A 24,823-nucleotide genomic window follows, 5' to 3' on the forward strand; every position below is an offset into this window, starting at 1 on the left:
AAATAGCTCTGTGAGAGTGAGTACTTTTCTGCTCTATTCACTGTGTGACTCCTTAGCCTAGAACCACATCTGACACATAGCAGGTGCTCAGTGAATACTTTTGAGGAATTTATTTGGAAAACTAAATAAAACAAATAAATGTATAGCATATAACAGAGTGCCTGGAACATAGTAAATCTTCAGTAAATGTCAGCTGTTCTGCTGGTGACACCAAAGACAACCGTGGCACGGATCACAGCACAGCTAGGGAAGCTCATCCTCCTCTGTGCTCTCGCGCTGATCCCCCTTCAGGCGGGCAGCGACTTTCTTTCACAGATTATGTGTCCTGTCTTCCTCTTCCTAAAGGCTCCTTCCTTTCAGCTAAGTATATGCAATATTTGCCCACCATTTAAAAACAAAACACTTTTCTCTTTAACTCTGTATTGCCTTATTTGGGTAGAGTCAAGTATCTTCACAGTATAGCCACAGAAAAAGAGTAGTCTATTTTAGCTTACAGCTGGTTAACTAAAACAAGTCTTGAATGAGCAAACTCCTTGTTATTCACTGTTTTTGTCTATTAACTAAGTTTTTAAAATTAAAACTATCTAATATTTGCATGGCCCAACTATTAGTAATTACAAAACAGTATATAATGAAAGGTAGATAGATCTGTTATCTAACTCAGTCATCTGTCTCCCAGGAAACTAGGTGTATTCTGTGTATCTTCCCAGAAGTTACATGGGCATATCCAGACATATGAACAACCACTGAAAATATCAGATAGAACCATACTGTTCTGCACCTTGAGTTTCTTTCAGTTAATGAAATATCTTGGATGGCTTTCTAAAATACATATAAAGAACTATATCATGCTTTTTACTGTCTACTGGTTTCATTGTATTAATAAAATGTCATTGGTTTAACTAGTACCATATTTACAGCTATACATAAATTCTTAAAAGCAGAATTGCTGGCATAGGTGCCTTCAGTTCTTTATTGATGTTACAAAATTGCCTTCCAAAGTAGTTTTATTAAATCAGTACAGTGTTTTACTTCACTAAATAATGAACAATTATTAGTAACTGAGGGCATATTTTTGGTGAGGGTAAAGAGAGAAATTTGTGATGCTCCTTAAATCACCCAAGAAAAGAACTGGAATCTCTCCTAAAGAAACTGTTAATATCTCATTCTGATACATATTTAAAACAAAGGAAAACCAAGAATTGTTTCTGGGAAGATTTAGAATCACTTTTCCATTTTTTAGTAATAACAGTTTCACCTCATTTCTAAAAGAGTTTTTACTGTCTTCAATAATTCTCTTCCTAAGTCATCCTCTTAGCAACTCACAGCAACGGAAATAGGGATTTAAAGTAAGAGGAAAAACCTAAAACTCAAGAGTTTCTAAGGAGCTCAACAAGATGCTTATGTCTCTGGACCGGGCAGTGACTTGCAAGTCTTGTCGTTCGAGGTTTTTTGAAACTGTTAATGTGATTCTTAAAGTACTGTAGTTCTCTTTTGCTGGTGAAAAAAAAATTATCTGCCTTGTTTTTTCTACAGTTTGCAAACTCTTTAAGAGTGGGGTGGAGGCCTTTGTAAATGTCTGCCTGTACTTCAGTGGCTTTTAGGAGATAACAGCTATTTCTGTTACTGATGCCGGGGTTCTTGTTTGCGGAGCCGAAGAATGAGCTTCACAGCCAAGGTAGAAGAGCAAGGTACAGGCTTTTATTTAGCGATAAAGTGAAAGGACAGAGCTCCCGGCTCACGCCAGGAGGGGACAAGAGAGTCCGTCGTTGGTGCGTGGTCTAGGGAGTTTTATAGGCAGTTGAGGATATTTCGAGAACATGAAAAAACTTAGGGGTGGGGACTTGTTAAGTGGTTCCTGAATATTAAAAATTAACTGTAAGGAATTTCCTGCCTTGATTTCTCTCTGGGACACCGGCGCCTTGGTCTGGGAGTATATCAAAAGGCTGCCTGACCAGCCCCCAAGGTGGGTTGAGGTATTGTCTACTTGCTAAAGAATCTTGCCTCTTGAACTTCCTGGGTGTTAAAATGCAATTTTATCTTCAAGATGGAATTCTTCCTGCCCTTTACTATGCCGTTTATAGCTGGGTCTGCATGCTAAGTTAGTTGCTCAGTTTGCAAAATCACCTTGTCAGGTCTGAAGGAGAAAAGACAGCACACAGGCCTGGGCCTTGATTAGCATAATAAAACATGTGCTACTCTTCTTCATCTGGGGAATATTAACTGATCTCACTGAAAAATTATTCCAGAGCTCAATGTTTAACATAGAGTTTTAGTAGGGGGGTTTACTTAAATGTAGTTATATTGCTCTGACTGCAAATATCCCGTCCTGCCCCCTCCGGAGGCTCTTACCCTACTCTGAGTACATCCATGATCCCTGTCTCATTACCACCCGGGGGGCCGCTGGCCGCGCGCTTCCCTGATCCTCTTCGCGACATCCTACCCAATTCTCCCCTTTAAACCTCCCCTCCACCTTCATTGGTGGACGCGCCGCCCGCCTCGCGACCCCCGCGCCGCGACGGAAGTGGAACGACCCATGACGTCATGAGGCGGTGGCTCAATCAGACGCGGCCTTTGAGAAATTTTAAACTTAAAGGCGGGGCGGCCAGTGCCTTCGGAAGCGGCGCCGCGGAGTCTTCGCCCGTTCCCTGGGCTCCGGCCGTGCAGGATGGCCGAGGAAAGGGCCGTGGCGGTGTGTGTGCGGGTCCGGCCGCTCAACAGCAGGTAGGTGGGCTAGACGCACACCCAGGTCCCTGCAGCCGTCGCGCTGCAGCCTCGCTCCGCTGCGAGGAACGCGGCCTCTTGCCCGCTTCGTGCCGCGGTTCCTCGCTGTACAGGGACGCGGAAGGATCGCAGGGCCTAGCAGATACTTTCCAGCTGCGGGGTTCTCCTAAGTCTGTAACGCAGACCCACGGCGTTCAGGGCGAAGCTGCTGCGCCGCGCTGCCTTCCCCAGCTGCGCCTACCGCCCCTCCCCACCGCACCCCACCCCAACCACTCCCTAGAGAAGTCGGGTCCGGAGAGCTTTACTGGCACTTCCCACGCTTGGTCGTTTCACACTGAAGTCTCTCTACTCTTAATACTCCTTGGGAGCAAGGACTACTCTGTTTTGTTGCATTGTATTCAGTCGACACCAAAGATTTTTTATAAATGGCCGAATTCAGATTTCAGAATGTTGAATAACATTTATCAATATATTTTTTTTCTACTACAGTGTACTGTTCTAAATGAACACTACCATCTTTCACCTGTGAACTTTAACATTCTGGGAGGGGAGTAAGCTAAATAAAAACTATAGAATGTTAAGTGGCGATACGGGAGGGATAAATGCTGTACAGTCAAAGCAGGAAGGGAAAGAAATGAAGTCTAGTCTCCAGTCCTGGCCCCAGGATGCTAACATATTTTGTGTTTGAGAAGCATTTGTTAAATAGTACTAGGGGTTTAGTAAATATCAAGATGAGAAATTTACTTTTTTAAGGCACTCATTAATGCACAAGAAGACAGCTGCTTAAAGAAACCATTACGATACATCGATACATCCTGGCAAGTGTTGTGATTAGGCAGGTAGGGAATGTTTGTTTAGAGGAGTCATTAGCCCTTCAATGAGATGACAGTTTTGGGGAGGGGCAGGGCTGCTGTCCGGAAACTCCTGACACTTTTAAGCTACTTAATGGAAAGGTAAGTCAGAGTATTCCAGACAGAAGGGTTTAATCTGTTATCTAGGGAGGGGCCTTCAGGTAGTTGATAACATAACGGAGTTTGGGGTATATAGGAATTCAGGAGAAAATAAGGCTAAAGAGAAAAATAAACACGATCCAGGTCTGTCGCGGTATATTAAGGACTCGAGATGGTTTTTAAAGGTTGTAAGCAAGAGGGACATACTCAGAGTTGCATTTTGAATGTATCTTTTCAAGACTAGGTAGAAGGGTGGGAGTGAAGAGCTTGCAAGGAAACTCCCTGAGAAGGCAAGTCACTGAAGCCCCTTTTGAAGGTGTTGACCCCTCAAAGGTGGTCGCATTTTTCTTATATGTGATAGAAATCATTACCATCTTTTAAAATATTCTTTACAAGATGAAATCTTTTAAATTATCTTTCACATAACATGACTTCTATGACCAGTTATAATAAAATGCAGTGTTTTTATTCCTTTAGAGAAGAAGCTCTTGGAGAAGATACTCAAGCTTACTGGAAAACTGACAATAATGCTATTTATCAAGTTGATGGGAGTAAATCCTTCAATTTTGGTAAGCTTAAAATCATATCAAATGTTAACCTGTTATCCCTTTCCTATTAAGAGTACAAAAGCCTCATCACTAATACTGTATTTGTCATTAAAGATCAAGCCTTCTGTTAACTGCTTCAGTGGAAACTAAAAAGTTGTTCATCCATCATCTAGGCTAAGTAAGATTATAAATTGATATTTATATGGTTATAATCATAGTGTCATCACTAAAATAAGCATTTTTTGTCTTATTCATTAGTGTATTTAGGGCCTAAAACTCCATAAGCCCAAAATATGCTGCTTAATGTCATCTTTAAGATCTTTCAGTTTAGTATATTGTTTCTACAATTATTTTCAAGAAAACTCTTTAAAGAATATATAGTGAAGATATTCCTACATTGTCGGCTCTAATACAGCAGAGACCTAACCCAGCTTTTGTGAAACTAGTCATATGGTGGGTAGAAAGGCTTTAAACAAGTAATTACACTTAGGATGACATAAGCTTTGTGGGATGATAGCAGGGCTTCTGACTAATCTGGATGTCTGAAATGGTACCATTTATACTGGGAACTGCAGGCTGAGCGATAGCTAGCTCTGACAAAAGGGCTTGAAGGTCCTAAAGGCTGGCTGGCTGATTTGTATATATAGGCATACCTTGGAGATACTGGCAGATTCAATTCCAGACTCTTGCAATAAAGCAAATATCACAATTAAACAAGTCAAATGAATTTTTTAGTTTCCCAGTACATATGAAAGTTGTTTATGCTGTACTGTGGTCTATAGAGTGTGCAATAGCATTATGTCTAAGAAAAACATGTATTTACCTTAATTTAATAAAACTTTATTGCTAAAAAATGCTAACCATCATCTGAGCTTTTAGTGAATCATAATTACTGATGACAGATCATGATAACAAATATAATAATGTTAAAAAAGTTTTAAATATTGTCAGAATTACCAAAATGTGACAGAGATACAAAGTGAACAAATGCTACTGGAAAAATGGCACCAGTAGACCTGCTTAACACAGGGTTACCACAAACCTTATTTGTAAGAAACACAGTATCTGTGAAGTGCAATAAGCAAAGTGCTATAAAGTAAGGTATTGATTTAACATGTGTGTAGTGCTGACAATGTGCCAGACACTGTTCTAAGTGCCTCATATATATTAACTCTTCTAATCCTCCTAATAAGGCTGTGTGGTAGGTGTTATCAGTAGGAAGATGATTCCTGATAAAGGACAATTTGATTGTATTAATTTTTAAAAAGGTAAAACAGTCTTTGCCAAGATTATAAAACTAAGACTAAGGAATACACAAGCTTTCAGTCTCAAGTGCTATAGGTTCTCAGTAACCATAAAAGCCCATAGAGGATTGGGGCTCATTCACCTGTCTGAAGCAGATGGCATTAGGATTTAAATCATCCTGCCATCTCTCCTTGCTCTGAAATGCCTCCTAAACAGCCTTCAGATGGCACTTTAGTTTTCGCATAGTACTGTGGACAGGACAGACGTGTGGTTGCGGTACAAGCAATGTTATCACTGACCTTCTCATTGTAGGTCTGTGTAGTTCCCTCCTGATAAACAAATCCATTTCTTGTGAGCTTTTTTAATGTGAGACCACCCCTGACAGTGTTGTCCATTTTTAAGGTGCTAACAGAAGCAGAGAACCATATCCTAGACTAGGGAATTCCTCAGTGCAAGTGCCTCCTTAAACCCAGCCTTTTAACAGCCAAGCAAACTGGTCATTCACAGTAACACTCAGCTGTGTTCAGTACTTTTCTTCGAATGTCTACAATTTCTTGATTTATCTTGAGCTAGGCCTTCTTGCTAGATATGTTATAAAAATAAAATTTCACAAATAGTAATAGTTCACATTTCCTAAGTGTTAACCATATGCTCCCAATGATTCTATGAGGAAGATAGAGAACTGAGGCCCAAAGACATTACCATCTTGCCCAAAGTCCCAGAGCTTGTAAGTGGCAGAACCAGGATTTGCAAGCAGCCTGATTCCAGACCCCCGTATTTGGCCACTACGCTCTACTGCCTCTTGAGAGCACATAGCATAGTTGACTTGTATTTTTTCTATGTCAGGACCAACACATTTTACCTTATAGAGAAGTGTGTCTTTAGAAGACAAATAAGTTGAAAATACTATCTTAAATATTTTATCATACCATATCCTGATAATTTTTCTTTGGGCAACTACTAATTAGGAATGAAAACACAGTTGATTTGTTTGGTTTAACTTAATTTGTGTGTTTTGTTTTTTTCAGATCGTGTCTTTCATAGTAATGAAACTACTAAAAATGTGTATGAAGAAATAGCAGTACCAATCATAGATTCTGCCATACAAGGCTACAATGGTTTGTATTCATTCCAGAAGCCTTTCAGTCTTTGGTGTCTGTTTAACAAATATTGATAGTTTTACAAACTGTGTATTAATTTTTAATCTCTGGGGGTATGTTTTGTTTTTGCAGGTACTATTTTTGCCTATGGGCAGACTGCTTCAGGAAAAACATACACTATGATGGGTTCAGAAGATTATTTGGGAGTTATACCCAGAGCAATTCATGACATTTTCCAGAAAATTAAGAAGGTGAATTACTTATTAAATTTCTAGTACATACAGGTAAAAGTTGTAATCATAGGATAGCAATCTTTGTGTTCTCTTCTATGATCAAAGGATGCAGATGTACAGTTATCTCTTCATCACCCATGGGGAAAGAAGAAAGGCATAGCATAGATTCACTTTTTCCACAAGCTTACTTTGTAGAGCTTAAAGCTCTTTCATTCTTTCCCTTGAATCCTGAAATTAGCAATTGCTCACCAAAAGTGGGCAATAAGGAACAGGAAAATCTTATCAGAATGATTAGCTTCTTGTTGTCTTTACTCATCTGTCAGTGATTAATAAGGAGAAGTTAAAAAGTAGATGTAGGTTAAAAAAAGAAACAGAGGTCCAGAATAGCAACCTAACTAGTTAAAAGTTGGTTTTAAATTAGTTTTTCCATCATTATTATAATGATTTTTAATGTTCTTATTTGAACATCTGTTGGTAGAGTTTGATTTTGAGCTCAGAGTTGGACTGGGTGCTCTCCTAATTCCATGATACTATACTTTTAATTGTTTCAGAAACAATGCTTTTATTTTACTGTGTTTATTTTTGTCAATATAGAATAATAGGGTTTTTTTTTGTTTTTTGTTCATTTTAGAAAGATAAATTTTCAAGAGATATTTTAATATTTAATGTTCATATATAACATTCAGTATTAGGTTTTCATAATTGGATAATCTCTAATGTTTTTATGTATATTTTTCCTTCTAGTTTCCTGATAGGGAATTTCTCTTACGTGTGTCTTACATGGAAATATACAATGAAACCATTACAGACTTACTCTGTGACACTCAAAAAATGAAGCCTTTAATAATTCGGGAAGACTTCAATGTGAGTAACAGAGTTGAGGTGTCTCTAAAACTAGACTGACTTACTGAGGTTATTATTAAACATTTACCTTTAATTTCTGTATTTTTAAAGTGTCTCCTATTTCTATGGTTTGTTTTTATTTTCTTGAGTGCTTGTAGAGATCATCTTTTAAGTGACGTGAAGTTTTTAAGTATTGACAGTTGTAACGTTTTGGTGTAAGTGCCTAAAAAGAGCAAGATGAGGGCATCAGTTAGAATTTGATGTGCTTTGGTATAAGAATTAAATTGTAAATATCATACATAGGTTACTTGCTATTTTCATATAGAATAATAGTCTCCATTTTCCACTTATAACTTTCACAAATGAATATTCTGTAATAGTTTGCACCTTCTTTTTGAGATTCAAACTTAAGGTGACTTCTAATTCTCTATCCTTCCCATAATTAAACTTGTTTCAGAGGAATGTGTATGTGGCTGATCTCACAGAAGAAGTTGTTTATACATCCGAAATGGTTTTGAAGTGGATCACAAAGGGAGAAAGTAAGACTGTATACTGTATTTCTTTAAAACGCTCATAAAAAAACATTCAGTTGAATGTATTTAGGCTTCAAATCACACTTTGCACTTTTAAGCTAAAATGAAAGAATGTTTTTGTTTGGATTTTACTGTATACAGCTAAAATTGACTTTTTTTTTACAGAGAACAGACATTATGGAATTACAAAAATGAATCAAAGAAGCAGTCGTTCTCATACCATTTTTAGGATGGTAGGTAATTCTCTATTTGTTTTTTCCAATTAAGAATGCACTAATTTTTCAACAAGTTGCCTTTTTTGTCCAGATTTTGGAAAGTAGAGAGAAAGGTGAACCTTCTAATTGTGAAGGATCTGTCAAGGTGTCCCATTTGGTGAGTATTGATGAACTGTGATAATGTACCATGTGAGCCAAAGCAAAATTTAATTTGGCTGCTGAATATTTGGTTTTGAAAGAACCGTTAAGTGAACTAAATAGGCAAAAGCATCTAAAATTGGTAGCTTAACTAGTCTTGTTAGTAGCATGAGATTACTAGCTGAAATGTAGGAAGATTCCTGTTCTGTTCTGGCTGCCAGCTCCTAAACTTTAGATTTGAGGCTTTTCCTAACCAGTAATGAATGACAGTTTTTTGTGGGGGGTTTGGGGAAGGGGTAGAGGAGGGAAGTTTCCATACACGTTTAAGAGTTAAAGTAATCTTGACTTTGGGTTTTTTTTTTCCTTAGTCTCAGACAATAGAATTGAGACTTGTGAGGTCAATAAAAACCTAGGTGAGATGGTTAAAAAAATCATATTCAAGTTCATTCTTAAGTACAATAAGAACATATATTTTATATTATAAACACATTGTTTTAGATTGTAAATCCCTTGAAGGGAAGAGTGCTACCTCATTCCTGGTTATAGCCCTAATACATTGTACTTACTTAGTATTCAGTACCTATTGGTTGAATAAGTGAACATAAGTATTATGCAAACATTCCTTTTTTCCACATAAGTAAAGCTTCCATTTTCTTCTCACTGCACTGTATAATTTCTGTCTCTTTTTTTCATGCTTCCTTCCTATTGCTTACTATTGTTAATTTATTCTCTGTCTTCAGGGCCTAAATTCTTAGCTTTATGTGGGATATGACTTAAGATTACTCTATTTGATTTGAAAACTGCAAGGAAAAATGTATTAAATCTCTAATAAGTGAATTCACTTAGATTTTGAAAAACAAGAGTCTTAACTAAGTATCTAATTCTAGCTCGCTTCAGTTTTTCTACTGTACAAGAATGAAATTTATCTTAGTTCATTCTTGCTAAATGATGAACTTAGCAAGACCAGTCTTGCTTTAACAACAAAAACACAAAACTTAATTTCCGTTTGTGTTCCAAACCTGCTATAGTTCCCTACAATTTTAATGTTTCTCTTAATACTCTTGACATATTCAGTGACCCATTAGGTGGTGACTTTTCTCATTCTTCAATGCTTTATCATCTAGGGACCATAGATACCATCTGGTCCAACCCTCCAGCCTTCCCACTTAACTCTCAATATCTTCTTAGAAAGATGTCTTTCCAAAGAAGTCATTTTCTGGCTCATTGGAGATAAAAATATCTAGGTTCTCTTAGCTCTATTCCTTCTCTATTCCTTCTGTGGCATCTTTTCTCCTACACTTTTAACAAAAACACAGGAGAGTTCTGTGGCCTTACCTCCCATGCTTGCCCTCAGACATTCTGTTATTTCTGTGTTGATGGCCAAGTATTTATCTAAAATCTCTCAGTTGTGATTTATGTTTTCCTAAGAGTATTATAATTCTATGTCCCTCTGCTATCTCAAACTTCAGTATGTTTAAAGTCGAATTGGTTTCTTCCTGTCATAGTGAGCATTCCTTTATTCCAGTAGTACCAGTGTCGTCCTGTTCACTGGAGCTGAACCCCAGTCAGTCTCACTCACCATCATCCGCCTTCCCTTTTGTCTGGTCATCGCCATTTGTTAGTGACCCTGCCTTTCAGCATTCTCAAGACTGTCAGGCTCCTGTAGGGTCTCATCTCTCTTAAAGTACTGTATCATTGTGGACCTGGCCTCCTATTGGTCTTTAACTTAGGAACTTCCAGATGTACTCTGAAACCTATTCCATACATGGAGGGCAGGGAGAGGGCAAAGAAGGAGGCAGGCCACTCCAGGTTGGTCGGTGCAGGTTTCATAAGCAAGGGAACTTACATGTGAGGCTTGTCTTGGGCAGCCATAGGACAAGTAGATCTCACCCACCTACCAAATTCTAAGTTTTATAGAAGCCCTTACTGGGTTCAGTCACCTATACAGTCCAGATGGTCTCAAAACCACATCACTACCTCCAGGTTATATCCTTGAGGCAGTCTCTGGGAGTGGGGAAAGCAGGCAGAACCCACATTCTAAGGATAGGGGGTAGGGTGAGGAGCCTCTGGTTGCCGGGGTCCAGCTCCCAGGTCCACTGGGGGCTGCTTCTCTTCGAGAACATTCCCCAACACTTCCTTGGTGCTGGTCTTCCTCTCTTCAGTCTGTTATGCAGATTTCTAGTGTTACCAATGTATTTTAGAGAAAGAATTATCTGAGATAGGATTGTAAAGGTGTATGTAGTTACCTGCCCATTTCTGAAAGTCTCCACGGAGAGAAACAATTTAAATCTCTGACTGTGTGTCAATGCACTGAGAATATTTATAGAGCTGTTAGCAAGTTCTGAGCACAGTACTGGTTGTACATCCACTCCACTGCTTGGTCTCTCCACTGCTCTATCCCTTGCCCAAGCTGCCGCCATCTCTCGCCTCCCTTCTGGGCTTCTGCTGTCACTCTTGCCCCTCTCTACTCCTTTCTTCACACAGGGGCCACAGTTGATTTTTTCAAAAGTTGAATCACGGTATGTCACTCTCTAGCTTAAAGTCCTCTAATGGCTTCTCATTTTATTTTGAAAATTCAGGGTTCTTACCCTTGCTTACAAAACCCCATATAATGTGACCCCCACTACTTCTCTTATCCTGTTATGTCCCATCTTTACCTTACCAACTCTATGCTGTCCTTTTTATTTTTTGAACACACCAAGCTCATTCCTGCTTTGTGACTGACTGGGTGTACTGGCCATTCTTTCTATCTGCAAATGGTTCCCAAGTCTTTGTATGGCTGGCTGTCTCTTCTCTGTCATTCCAAATCCTCACTTAATGGAAGGCCTTCCCCTCCACCCAACCCAAATAACCTGCTCTGTGCCTTCCTCTTCCCTCTTCTAGGACTCCATAAATTATCTGTATTACACCTACCATCATCTGTTTCTTATCTGGTTGTCTTTTTCTCTCCACCAACTTCATCCTCTCCTCATCCCATGCCCTGAAGAATACAAGCTGGATGAGAGCAGGGACCTTATTTGTCTGGTTCACTGCCATATCCCAATCATCTAACACTGCTTGGAGCAAGACAAGCAGTCACCTCTTTTCAGCAATATGAAATGAAAGAGGGGTCCAGGCTCAGTCTATTCAGAGACACAAATGACTAACTCAACACAATAATCTTAAATATGAAAATTTCTGGGTGCACAGTTGAAAGAGCAGTTCATTCAAGGTGTGGGAGAGAAAGGATAAAGTTGGCAGAACTACTCTGAGAAGGTAACATTTGCCTTTTGTCCTGAATAAAGAGAGGGGTGGACTGGAACATTTGAACTAACTAAAAAATGAGAATGGCAAAGGTGGCGGCTAGCACCGCAGACGTACATAAGGGTGAGGGCATGGTGAGTACTTCAGCCAGAGGTCAGAGCACGTAATGTGTAGACATAAGGCTGGAGCAGCACCAGTGCCAGGTGATGAAGAACAGGATCCCCATCCTGTACAATTTTGAATTTGGTGTAGGATGTGGAGAACTTATTCTTGCCACATTATGGAAGATACATGACAAAGAAAGAATAAGGTATAGATATGAGTTTGATTCAGGAAAGGGAAGGCCTAACCAGTAGGGTGAGAGAAAAGCATACACACACATTATTCAGATAAACCATGTGTTAAAAATGTATTCTCAGTAGTTTGGCTTTTATTATTTCAAGTTAACCTTCCTAAAGGTTATTCCTGCCTCTCTTACAGAATTTGGTTGATCTTGCAGGCAGTGAAAGAGCTGCTCAAACTGGCGCTGAAGGTAATGAAAACTCATGGAATACGTTGGTTTGAATGTCTTCCTGTTCTTTTACAGAATGAAAAGTGCCACCATGCATAGAAACCCCTAGAGTATTGATGATAGTTCTGTGATTAAAGTCTTTAGTACAAAAAGCAGCTTCTGCGTCTGGCTAATTATCCACTTTCAGCTCCTATGGCAACATTAAAAAACTGTGGAAACCACCTACATTTTCATAATCAGTGAGGAAAGGCAGTGGGGTCCAAAATTAATATGCAGACATGAATAACTCATAATATAAACAACAACCAATTTGAATATTTTGTGTACAAAAAGACTCCATTTTCACTAATGACTTAAAAAATATAATACCTAGGAAGGAATTCAACGAAAATTATACAAGACAAAAGCAAAACTTTAAAACAGACCTAAAGGACACAACCAAATATTTAAACAAATGGAAAAGCACACTTCAGTGGGAAGGTTCAAACTCACAAGATGTCAAGCCTCCTTGTGTTAATTTCCTGTAGCCTGACATAGACACTCAGCTGAGCATGACCTGTACCCACTGAACCAGTGAGTCCTCACACCTGTGAACAAGAAATAAATGCTTATTGTTAAGCAGCCAAATGACAGCAGTAGCTGGATAATACACCTATGAAAACAGCTGTTCAAAATTATTTGGTGCAATAGATTGAAAACCTACCTATCCCTCAACAGAGTGCTGGGTAAATAAATTCTGATATATCCATACAATGGAATTCTTTGCTACAGAAAACAATGAAAAAGATATGATATATAACAAATTGCCAAGTGAAAAAAAAGCAAAGTGCAAAATAGTGTGTATGGTATGTTATTTGTGTAAAAGGAATAGATGAATATGTATGCACACACACACATGTATTTATGTGGACTTGTATTTCTAAAACTCAAGAAGAATAAACTAATAAAAGTGGTTTCCTTGTAGGACAAGAGCTGGTTGAATGGAGCATAAAAAATAGGAGAGCTTTTCCCATGTATTTTTTTTTTGATTGAGCCATGTGAGCATGGTAACAATGTAAAGATAAGAACTTTTTGCTTGTGAGATTATAGGAATTAATTTTGTTGTAAATCTATAGTTGCCTATTTTTGGAGGTTAGAAAAAATGAATTTGAACTGAGAGGGGCTTTTTCAAAAAACAGGCTCTTCCTCTTCCTCTTAGTTATCTTTCTCTTTTTTGCTATTTCAGGTGATAAACTTTCTGATTCACTTGGCTCATAGAACAGGTGGGAGAAGTAGGGAGAGAGCTCCTTCTACCAGTGGTATTAAAGATGGGCTCAGATCTAATCTAAAGCATAGACTTTAGCATCTGACCCTTTAACTTCTAATATCTCTTGTAACTTACTGATACATAAGTTCATCACCTAATAACAAGAGTCAGTTTTAGTTTCCATATTTGTTTAATAAATGCAGGTATGCGGCTTAAAGAAGGCTGTAATATAAATCGAAGCTTATTTATATTGGGACAAGTGATCAAGAAACTTAGTGATGAACAAGTTGGGTAAGTTTATCCCATTGTACATTTACCTATTAATGCTTATGTTTTTCATTAGGTTGAAAGTTGTAATTTTTCAGTAACACTCAAATAACTACTAATTTCTTCCATATATTCAAGAGCTTTTGTGATTCTGTGAGCATGCCTAGCTTCTTAAACATATGGCTGTGACCTACTAAATTTACTTTTGTATTTAAGAAATTTTTCAGTTTTGATCTCTCATGTAACCTGTAAAGAATTAATTTTTAAAATTGTAGCTAATTTAAGGTTCTGCATTTAAAACCAACCAGTTTTGTTATGTAAAAATTCTTACTCTTTTTCTTCCCAAACTCATTTATCACTAAGTGGTTTCATAAATTATCGAGATAGCAAATTAACACGAATTCTTCAGAATTCATTGGGAGGAAATGCAAAAACCCGTATTATCTGCACAATTACTCCAGTGTCTTTTGATGAAACTCTTACTACTCTGCAGGTGAGTTTGATTTTTATCTTAGCTTAATATGGAGGGAAATCACCTTTCAAAAGAAAAAAATGACGTCCTGAAATTAGTTTTTTTAGTTGATGTGTTGTCTACTAAATAGCATTCCTTAATTGTTTCAATCATTCACATCCCATCTCGTGCTGTATCCAACACTATTACTGAAACTGACTTGATATTTTTCTTTAAATAACTCACCTTTTTTACTTAATTTATTGTAAAAGGAAACATCAAATCAGTTCCATAAATAGAAAACTAGTATCACTTGCAAAAAATAGAAGGTAACCAAAAAAGTGTTTGTGTGTGTGTATGTGTGTGTGTATTGTTTTTAACAAGAAAATTCTTTAATTCCTCCTAGCTGATTGTGCCTGCCCTTGCTTTCAGCCTAAGGACTTCATTTTCTGGGGTTTGTTTGTTTTTTTAAAAGGAGAAATGTCAGTGTAATAACTAAGTGAAGGATTCAGTGTTATTTAATGGGCACCTTCATAGACCCACTTAAATTTACTTCTGATGTTCACACTCTTAAGAAACATTTTTAAATAGCTACTGAGCACTGGACCCAAGGTACAGTGAGAGAAACAAAGATAGAAAATAGAATTCCTGACTTCACAGAATTTATGGTTTTATAGGGAAAATAGTCCTGTCTTCCAACATGATTGTCTTCTATTAACAGCTCGTGAGTAGGATAGAGCTTGAAGGAAGGAGCAATGCTCTTGACTGGAGGCAAAGCTTCAGAGTAGCGGGAGAATTTGTACTGGACTTAGAGGCATAGGTGGAATTCCAGTAAGCCTGTGTGTGTAGGTTCTTTGATGACCCCTGTCTTTGAGATATTTCTTTGCTCTGAAGACTAGCAGCCAGGGTAAGTTAGACATAGAATGTTCACTGTGTTCAAAAGTATTAAACTACCTGGGAAGAATACTGATTTTTCTTCAAGAATTCATTATAAGAAACCTAAATATTATTCAATTTTTTTAATGTTGAACACTTAACACTTGTATTTTTTCCCAGTTTGCCAGCACTGCTAAATATATGAAGAATACTCCTTATGTTAATGAGGTATCAAGTGATGAAGCTCTCCTGAAAAGGTATAGGAAAGAAATAACGGATCTTAAAAAACAATTAGAGGAGGTATGTGTGAATCATGTATTTCAGTAAAAAAAAGGAACAGGTTTAGAATTGAGATCTGCCCAAATGCCCAGCTACTCTTAATTCATCAGTAGCTGAGTTCTACAACCTAAATTTTAAAGTTTTCAATGAAGAAGAAATCTACTCATAGAAGTGTTATTTTAATTAACTGTAAACTGAAAGATTTGGTTTCTTGAAATTATTTTAGATCTTTTTTCATTTCCAAAGGGAAAAATTTGAGATTTTCAAATGGGCCTAGTAGAGATACTTTTTAAAAATTGTCACAAATACATAGGGACTTAGGTTAAAAAGTAAGACCATGTATAGTTACCTAAAACCACCTTCTGTATTTTCACATTGTCTTGAATTCCTCGTCTGACCCTAAGGTAGCAATCTAATAAGATTGCATAATTACTTGTCATTGTAATCTGTTTTAACTATCATGAGCCTCTTATATTTTATTAATCTTTTTAAAAATGAGCTAAAATATCAAGTGGTAGTCTTATGAGAATACCTCTTCCTTTGCTGTAGTATTCGAGTCTGCTTTTATGACTTCCTGTGCATATATGTATTTTTAGACAATTAACAGAATTGCTTCAACAGCACTGCTATACTCTTATGTGGCACATAGAATAGTGACATGAGAATAAATGTATTCTCATTATAAGTATAAGACATTGATTATGGTAACTGCATATTGGTGTTCTGCAGGGACACCAATAAAATTTAAATTCTCATAGTTCATGTTCAAATTTAATATTACATTCTATAGGTTTCTTTAGAGACTCGGGCCCAGGCAATGGAAAAAGACCAGTTGGCCCAACTTTTGGAAGAAAAAGATTTGCTTCAAAAAGTACAGATTGAGAAAATTCAAAACTTGACACGGATGCTGGTGACATCTTCTTCCCTCACATCACAACAGGAATTAAAGGTAAAATTTTAAAGATAATAGCCTAAACTTAATATAAAGAGAATAGAATTAATATTCTTATATGATTTTCTTTTATAGTTATACATTTCTAATGCTTTGGTATAATATATTCAAGAAACCCAGAACAGTTTGTGTGTTTGCCTATATGTCAACAACACCTAAGAAGTTCATTAAAAATACAGGTCTCTGATTCCCACATGAAGAGATACTAATTCAAGAAGTATAGAATATAGTCAAGGAATATATTTGCAATATGCTTCTTAAGATACTCTAATGAAATTGATTAGGTGATTGGGAACCACAGATACTTAGTCTGTGTGGGAATATCTTCTATTTAAAGGAAGAGAAAGAATTATTAATCTCTGGAAAATTGATCAGAAATATAAATCAACATAGTGATCAAAATTCTGGCTTTCAGTTTGTATGCTTTTTATTTTCACTAGAGTCGGGTTTTTTTAATCCAACACATATTTTTTGGGTATGATGGTGTGTCATGGTTAATAGAATGGCCTCTGGAGCTTTATTGTTCCAGGATTTGAATCCTGGTTCTGTCATTTCCTAATTCTTGACCGTGGACAATTTCTTAAATACACTTTGCTACTGTGTCCTTATCTGTGGGATAGCTTGATCCCCCACCTCATAGGATTGTTGTGTGAATTAAGTGAAATAATACATAGAATGTGCATAACAGTATACTTTCTGCATAGAAAATCCTCAAAATGTATGCTATTAAGACATAATGTTCAAGTCACCATACTAAGTATGCAGAAGACACTTAAGAACTATTTGCTGACTGAGTGATGAGTAGGAGATAGCCCAGTAGGGAAATAGGCCAAGGGAAGGTATAGAGAAGTGTTTCAGCAAGAGATCTACATGCACAAAAGCTTGGAGTTGTGAAAAAACAATACAGTATATTCCTTGGATTAAAAATGTTAAAGAGGCAGGGGCATTTTAAACCACAGTGAAAGATTTGAACACTGCATTATGCTAAAGACAAGGAAAACCTTGTATACACATGATTGGAATTGCATTTTAAAAAAAGGTGTAGCTACTCTGTGATCAACTTGATTGGGTCTCTACAGATTGTGGCTCTGGAGATGGAAAAAAATTGGAAAAAACTGGAGACATATTTGGCATGTAGACTCACAGGAGTCTGCTTGTTTAGATGTGGGGTAGGAGGGGCACAAAAGGGGAAATGGAGATATCCAGAACGACTTGCAAGCATTGCTAGGTTTGCCTGGCCGCTGGCAGCAGTGTTCACTGAGCTGAGGGACACTTAATGAAGGGCAGTGGAGCTGCTCGGGGTTTCATTTGGGACATTGCCAGTTTAAGGTGTCATGCAGTTAAAAATGCTAATATATGAAAATCAGGTGAAAGATCTGAGATGGAGATAGCAGTTTGGACACTAACTACTAGAGATCCAAAATAAAGTCATGGGAATGGGTGATCTTGCTCTGGGAACGTACTGAGAATGAAAAGAATAGAGGGCCAAAAACAAAACCCCAAGAACAACTTTTCAGGTAAAGGGCAGGAGAGAATTCCTAAAGGAGCCCAGGTTTACCTCTCAAGTTAAGAAGAAACCAGATGAATGTGATAACTAAGGGAAGGGAATGTTTCCAAGAGGTAGTGGTCAGCGCTGTCACATTCTGCTAAGAAGTTAAATAAGATGAATATAGACAAAAATTCTTTGGATTTAGAAACAAGAAGCTCATTTACTAAAGCAATTTGGATTATGTGGTGGGAGTGAAAAGCTGCCTTGCAGTGGATTGAGATGACCCAAAGGGATGGGATCTTGAATATAGCAGAAGGAGTTAGCCTCAGATATAAGAAGAATCCTTTATAGATCAGCTTGTCTATAAAAAGGATGTAGTAATAGGATTGTAGAGGGGATCAAATAGATGAGATAATGCTTCAACCTGGTAGAGGGGCAAGAGACAAATCGTAGCTATGAAATGGAAAAACACAAGCAGAGGAAGAGAAGCCAGCAAAGCAGAGTTAGAGATGAGGACAGCTGGCTGGGTGGAATCAGAGTCAGGAGATTAGCGTCTCTGAAGGGATGAAGAAGGAGTACATGGTGAGAGAGATAGCAATATAAAAACAAAAAGAAAATGGTAGCTACAGAGAAGCAAGGAGTCAAGAGTTTGTTTGAAAAAACTCAAAAGGATACAACAAAAGACATGATCAGTAGAACAAAAAGGCATTCTACAGTATGGAAGAATGTATTAATAAATGACATTCGATAAGGGTTGACATCCAAATATACAATGAGTTCACATACCTCAACAAACAAAAAACAAATAATCCAATTAAAAAATGGGCAGAGGATCTGAACAGACACTTCTCCAGAGAAGAAATTCAGATGGCCAACAGACCCATGAAAAGATGCTCCACATTGCTAATCATCAGAGAAATACAAATTAAAACCACAATGAGATATTACCTCACACCAGTTAGGATGACCATCATCCAAAAGACAAACAACAACAAATGCTGGCGAGGATGTGGAGAAAGAGGAACCCTCCTACACTGCTGGTGGGAGTGTAAACTAGTTCAACCATTGTGGAAAGCAGTATGGAGGTTCCTCAAAAAACTAAAAATAGAAATACCATTTGACCCAAGAATTACACCTAGGAATTTATCCTAAGAATGCAGGAGCCCAGTTTGAAAAAGACATATGCACCCCCATGTTTATCACAGCACTATTTACAATAGCCAAGAAATGGAAGCAACCTAAGTGTCCATCAGTAAATGAATGGATAAAGAAGAGGCGGTACATATACACAATGGAATATTATTCAGCCATAAGAAAACAAATCCATTTGCAACAACATGGATGGAGCTAGAGGGTATTATGCTCAGTGAAATAAGCCAAGTGGAGAAAAACAAATACCAAATGATTTCACTCATCTGTGGAGTATAAAAAACAAAGCAAAAACTGAAGGAACAAAACAGCAGCAGAATCACAGAACCCAAGAATGGTCTGACAGTTACCAGAGGGAAAGGGACTGGGGAGGGTCGGTGGGAAGGGAGGGATAAGAGGCAATACGATTAGCACACATAATGTAGGGGGGGCATGGGGAAGGCTGTATTGCACAGAGAAGACAAGTAGTGACTGTACAGCATCTTACTACGCTGATGGACAGTGACTGTAATGGGGTATGTGGTGGGGACTTGATAATGGGAGGAATCTAGTAACCACAGTGTTGCTCATGTAATTGTATATTAATGATAACAAAATAAAAAAATCTAATCAAAATAAATAAATCAAAAGGAAACAGGCTTGAGCTGAGTAAAGCTGAGGGGAGAGAGCTAGTGAAGGTGACATGAACAGATGACTGAGGGAGCAAGGCCCCAGCAGAGGAAGGAGCACAGCGGGGGGGGCATCAGCTTCACTCTGCTGAAGGGGATTGGCATTGTGAAGGGCCCCACGAAAGAAGCTTTACTTGCTGAAGGAAACTCGCATGGGCTATCTGGGATTCTGCCGCCTGTCTGTTCCTTCCCACTTGGGGCTGGCCAACCTCTATTTTGGTAGCTATGGTGGTGACAGCTGCTCTGTATAACACCAAATTAAACTAGGTTTAATAGGAATTCTATCAAGTCAGTGGTTTTAAAAAATGGAAACTAGTTCCCTTGTTTTATAATGTTTGACCCCAGATCTACATGAAATACTTTGGATTTTTTTCCTCTTTAGGCCAAAAGAAAACGAAGAGTCACTTGGTGCCCTGGCAAAGTTAACAAAATGAAAAACTCAAACTATGTAAATGAATTTGATGTACCCTCGAATATAACAACAAAAATGCATAAGACAGTAGGAGAAATTGATGAATGTGAGTGCTGTTTCAATTCCTGTTAATTATAAAAGCATCCCTTAAAGAGAGATGTTATTTATAACTCAGTTAATGTAATAAACACATTTAGTAAAATGTATGTTAGATGTGATTACAATGGAGATGCTAAAAATAAGTAAATTCAAGAAAGTGAGCTTTCATGAAGTTCTCTATTCTTTCCATATCTCAAGAATGATGCACTGTGAGTGAAGCACATGAGTTCTAATTGTTATCCAGTTAAGTTAGTATTCACATAGCATCTGCCTTAACCATTGCTAACCTTGAAAGGGTGGCATTTATACAGGAATCTTTCAAAACTATGTCTCCAACATTATAAGTATTTTTTTAGGAGCATTTTAGGAAACTTTGTTAACATGTTTACAGATAAATTTCTTTTTCCTCTAACTATAGCTCTCTGTTCAGAGTCTGATGTTTTCAGTAATACTCTTGATACGTTAACTGAGATAGAGTGGAATCCAGCAACAAAGCTACTAAGTCAGGTAAATTAAATGTATTTTGCAGAACATTATCCTTTAATCTCTCTTTAAATGAATTTGTTTACTGTTTACTGTTTAATTGTTATGTGTTTACTGTTGTAGCAAACACACCACTAGCTGTGACTACTTCAGTTGCAGTTTTGGTTCTAATTAAGGCTTCCCCTACTTGTTCTACTCCTAGTTGATAACTGCAGCATCCAAGAGGGTGCCTAAAAATTTCATAAAGCAGGTGTATGATAATAATAGGTAAACCTTTGCTTCTGGCTCTTTACCAACAACAAATCTTGTATCTGTGATTTTTTTTTTTTAAGTTTCTCTGTTTTGCCCCAAGCAATTCCACGAGGGTAAAAAAGAGCCAATTTTAAAAGTGTCAGAATTCTCCAGCATATAGTAGATGAATGATCGATCAGGGAGGGGTAATATTACCAAATAATACTGAAAAATAAAAGTAAATGTATTAAATATGGTCTTAACAAAATCTTTAAGAAATAAATATAATGAATACTTTAGTAAATAGATATCCAGTGTTTCCTTTCTAGGCTGCTAAGGTTTAAGAAATGTAGTTTTAAAAATGTATTTGTTAAGGAAAATTTCATTTTAATTCTGGAATTAAAATTTCATTTTAATTTTGCAGTGATTTTTTGGAATTAAATTAGTTAACTATTATATAGGTAAAGTACTTTCATGTCTCTAGAAGTTTGTTGGTTTTAGAAAACCCCTAGTGTTAGTTTTTTAACTCATAGCTTATCTCTTTTCTCATAATAGTGTACAATGCAGAAACAAGCCCCTTTTAAGTATGGTAAAATGTTAGCAGCCATTAGAGTTTAAGAAGTCAAAAAAATAATACTTCTGTTCTTCGTAAATTCAGAGCCATCTGAGAAATAAAACAGCAGTCAGACAGGTGGAGAATTAAATTATGAGTTTTATTGCTAAGGAGCTTATGGATCTGTGTTCAGAAGGACTTTGCAGTATGCGCCCTGCCTCTGCTACTGCCAACTCCTGACAACTTTTCTAGTCAGGCAGAGACAGAACATCTGCTTATGTGATTTTTTTTTCTAGTCCTTTCAAAATAGTCTTCTATTCTAAGTTAGCTAGCTTACCAAAATGAACAATCTTTATTTTACTCTGGATCAAGCTAGAGCATTAAAAAGACAATGAAGATGAGAACGGCCTAAACTACCAAATGACTCAGGATTAAATTAATTATTGAATAAATCCAAATTTTAGTTAAGGAAACAATATGTAATTGAATTCTGACTTGAAACTCTGGTTTTGTTTACAATAGGAAAATTTAGAAAGTGAGTTGAATGCACTTCGTGCTAACTATGATAATCTGGTATTAGACTATGAACAACTAAGAAGAGAAAATGCAGAAATGGAATTGAAATTAAAAGAAAAGAATGATTTGGATGAATTTGAGGCTCTAGAAAGAAAAACAGAAAAAGATCAAGAGGTAAGAGGTAATGGAAACATGAAACTAAAATCAAACCACACTTTTAAAAGAAATATCATTATTCTAGAGATATATATTTCTAAGGGTGATGTAGTAAGGATCCAGCCATTTTCATATGTATACACAGGTACAGAATTCAATAAATTATTTATTTATATAGTTTTAAAAATTGTTAAATCATCTGTTTCACTTGTATTTATACACAAGAATAAAGAATTAAAAACGTCTTTGGAAAGATTTGGTGAATCTGCCTATTGATTTGTCCTGAAGAAATTACTTATAATTTGTAATTATCAATATTTAATTTATTAAGCATACCAGAAATGCTACTTAGAACCTAGCCATTTCCAATGTGAATTTTACTGTTTAGCTGAACGTTGTATGTATGGATACATTTTATGGATTTTATTTTCTTTAGAAAGTATATTCCTAAATAGTTAGGACATTATTAGAATTGCTGGAGGAGCTGATTTTGCACATTTCTTTTCCCATATGAGAGAGTTACTGTGACAATTAGTAAAACTACTGCTAAATAATTTTAAGGAATTTTTAGGAATGAAACAGATCCCTTCCATTTTATAAGTATATAATATTAGGCAGCATGATGATAGAACCTAATCTAGAAACCATTAGACTTCGGAGATTCTGAAAATTATCCAGAGGTTCAAAAGGTTTCTTAGTGCAGAGAGTCCTTAAGCTAGAGTTAAACACAGTGAAATTGTTCTGCAGACTTTTTGAATGCACATTTATTTTTCTGGAACAAGAATCCATAGCTGTTTTCAGATTTGTGAAATGATCCATCTACCTCCCCCCAGAGCCAGTGTTTTGATGTAGTTAAAAATATGTGTTAATTTGCAGCTCCTCTGGTTTCTGTGTGATTAGCCCAAAGGAGCACAGTCTTTTCACCTCAGTCTCACTGTTTAGTTTCTCATAGTCTTTTCCTTCATGAAAGGAAAAAAGAATTCTGTTGCAAAACTATTGTGTCCTTTCTACCTATAAATTAAAGTTACTACTACTTTTCATAAGTATTATATATTGAAAAGTCTGTACTAACAAAGTTTCATTTAACTCATTTTAAAATTTGCATATTAACAAAATGCGAAACGTCATGAAAAGAACAGTGCACTTCAGTCATTAAAAGTGGGTTTCATTGAGAAGGTGATCTAATATTGTGCTTAAGGGCATGGTCTCTGGAGCCAAACTATCTGGTTTAAAGCCCCAGTTTTGCTCCTTCCTAACTGCAGATTTGAGCCTGGCTTGAATTATTGGCAAGTCCTTGAGTAAGTCATTGAATCTCTCAGGACTTAACTTCCTATCTATCTCCACTCTTCAGGTTAGGGTAAAATTTCATTTGAAATCTGCAGTATTTTCTTAGGTAGTAACAGATTAACTTTTCGGCATATCATACACTGTCTTTTTATGCTCAGCATCTTAAACGATACATCAATAGGAGGGCTTGCACAGACCTCTACAGAAGTCATTTAATCTTTTTCTGATGATGAGAGTCAATACCTGAAATGCTGTGTCAAATGAAAATTCAGAGATTTTTCTTTCTAAATGTTTACTTTCTAAATGTTTTCAGAATTTGATTATTTAGTTCTTCCTTACTTGTAAAATAACATCCTTACTGGTTAATATGATTTTCTTGCACAAAAGTTAGAAACAAGCAAAGTTAGTTTTCTTGCACAAAAGTTAGAAACAGGGAAGAAAAGTAAAGGATGGAACCAGTTTAAGTTAAAATTACTGCAAATGTCTAAAACTTTGCTGAGCTGTTGGGCAGCCAGTAACCACATGTGCCAATTGAGCCCATGAAATGGGGCCAGTCCGAATTGACTGAAGTGTGAGAAAAGAATATAAAATATTTATTTTTTATATTGATTACATGACAAAATGACATTTTTGATAGATTAGGTTGAAATATTTTGTTGAAATTAAATCTACTTGTTATTTTTTACTTTTGTTTTTAATGTGGCTACTCAAAAATTTTTAATTACGAATTTGACTCACATTTTATTTCTGTTGGATGATGCTGACCTAAAATAAGAATGTCAACACTCATACTAAACTGAAGTCTGAAACAAGTTAGGACTGAATTAAATATCCAGAGAGTATTATGTAAATAAGATGCTATTTACATAAGTCCCTATGTTCTACTAGAATTTGCTTTTACTTTTAAGGACTCATCTGATTATGAAAATTAAGTAATTCTAAGGAAAATTTTGTTTATCTTTAGGAAATTTTAGTTGTTTTGAACACAAGTGTGTTGTTAGTATTCAAATTTATTTGATGCTACTTTGGATAGAAAGGGAACTTTAATAGAAGTATTTGTATCTTTAAGTATTCTTTATACTTTTAGACAGTTGACCAATATAAAGCAATGGCATCATCTTTCCAATATTTTCTGTAGAATAAACCAACAAGGTAATAGTTGAGAATCCCATACATTATCTGTAGCTTTGATGAACAGCAATAATACTGTAAAGGTACCACGTGAAACCACGTTAATCCAAACCTAAAGTCCAAATCACAGCTCATTAAAAAGTGTGCCAATTGTAAAGCTACGTGGATATTTTATGTGAAGAAAAGAAATCTTATAAAAGTAAATACATTTTTGCACTCGCCTTACCCAAAATAAAAATCTATTGAAAGTGTTTTTTAAGTTTGATTACTACTTTATCTCTTCCAAATGGTACAT

General features: G+C 36.6%; 1 protein-coding gene across 6 annotated transcripts in view; it reads left to right on the forward strand.

The window, feature by feature from the left end:
* The first annotated feature begins 2,622 nt into the window (after window positions 1-2,622).
* Window positions 2,623-24,823, forward strand: part of CENPE (centromere protein E) — an 83,850-nt gene continuing 61,649 nt past the window's right edge. For all 6 annotated transcript variants that reach the window (XM_073237226.1, XM_073237225.1, XM_017660331.3 and 3 more), the window contains exons 1-16: window positions 2,623-2,724; window positions 4,152-4,243; window positions 6,496-6,585; window positions 6,700-6,818; window positions 7,545-7,664; window positions 8,101-8,182; window positions 8,342-8,409; window positions 8,483-8,548; window positions 12,253-12,304; window positions 13,733-13,820; window positions 14,160-14,289; window positions 15,304-15,423; window positions 16,193-16,351; window positions 20,043-20,178; window positions 20,590-20,678; window positions 21,961-22,128. In XM_073237226.1, coding sequence (XP_073093327.1) covers window positions 2,669-2,724; window positions 4,152-4,243; window positions 6,496-6,585; window positions 6,700-6,818; window positions 7,545-7,664; window positions 8,101-8,182; window positions 8,342-8,409; window positions 8,483-8,548; window positions 12,253-12,304; window positions 13,733-13,820; window positions 14,160-14,289; window positions 15,304-15,423; window positions 16,193-16,351; window positions 20,043-20,178; window positions 20,590-20,678; window positions 21,961-22,128 — 1,635 coding nt within the window. In that variant the 5' untranslated portion in view covers window positions 2,623-2,668. The remainder of the gene's footprint in view (window positions 2,725-4,151; window positions 4,244-6,495; window positions 6,586-6,699; window positions 6,819-7,544; window positions 7,665-8,100; window positions 8,183-8,341; window positions 8,410-8,482; window positions 8,549-12,252; window positions 12,305-13,732; window positions 13,821-14,159; window positions 14,290-15,303; window positions 15,424-16,192; window positions 16,352-20,042; window positions 20,179-20,589; window positions 20,679-21,960; window positions 22,129-24,823) is intronic.

This window comes from Manis javanica, chromosome 5 (genome assembly GCF_040802235.1).
Source record: "Manis javanica isolate MJ-LG chromosome 5, MJ_LKY, whole genome shotgun sequence".
In the NCBI taxonomy this organism is placed as follows: domain Eukaryota; kingdom Metazoa; phylum Chordata; class Mammalia; order Pholidota; family Manidae; genus Manis; species Manis javanica.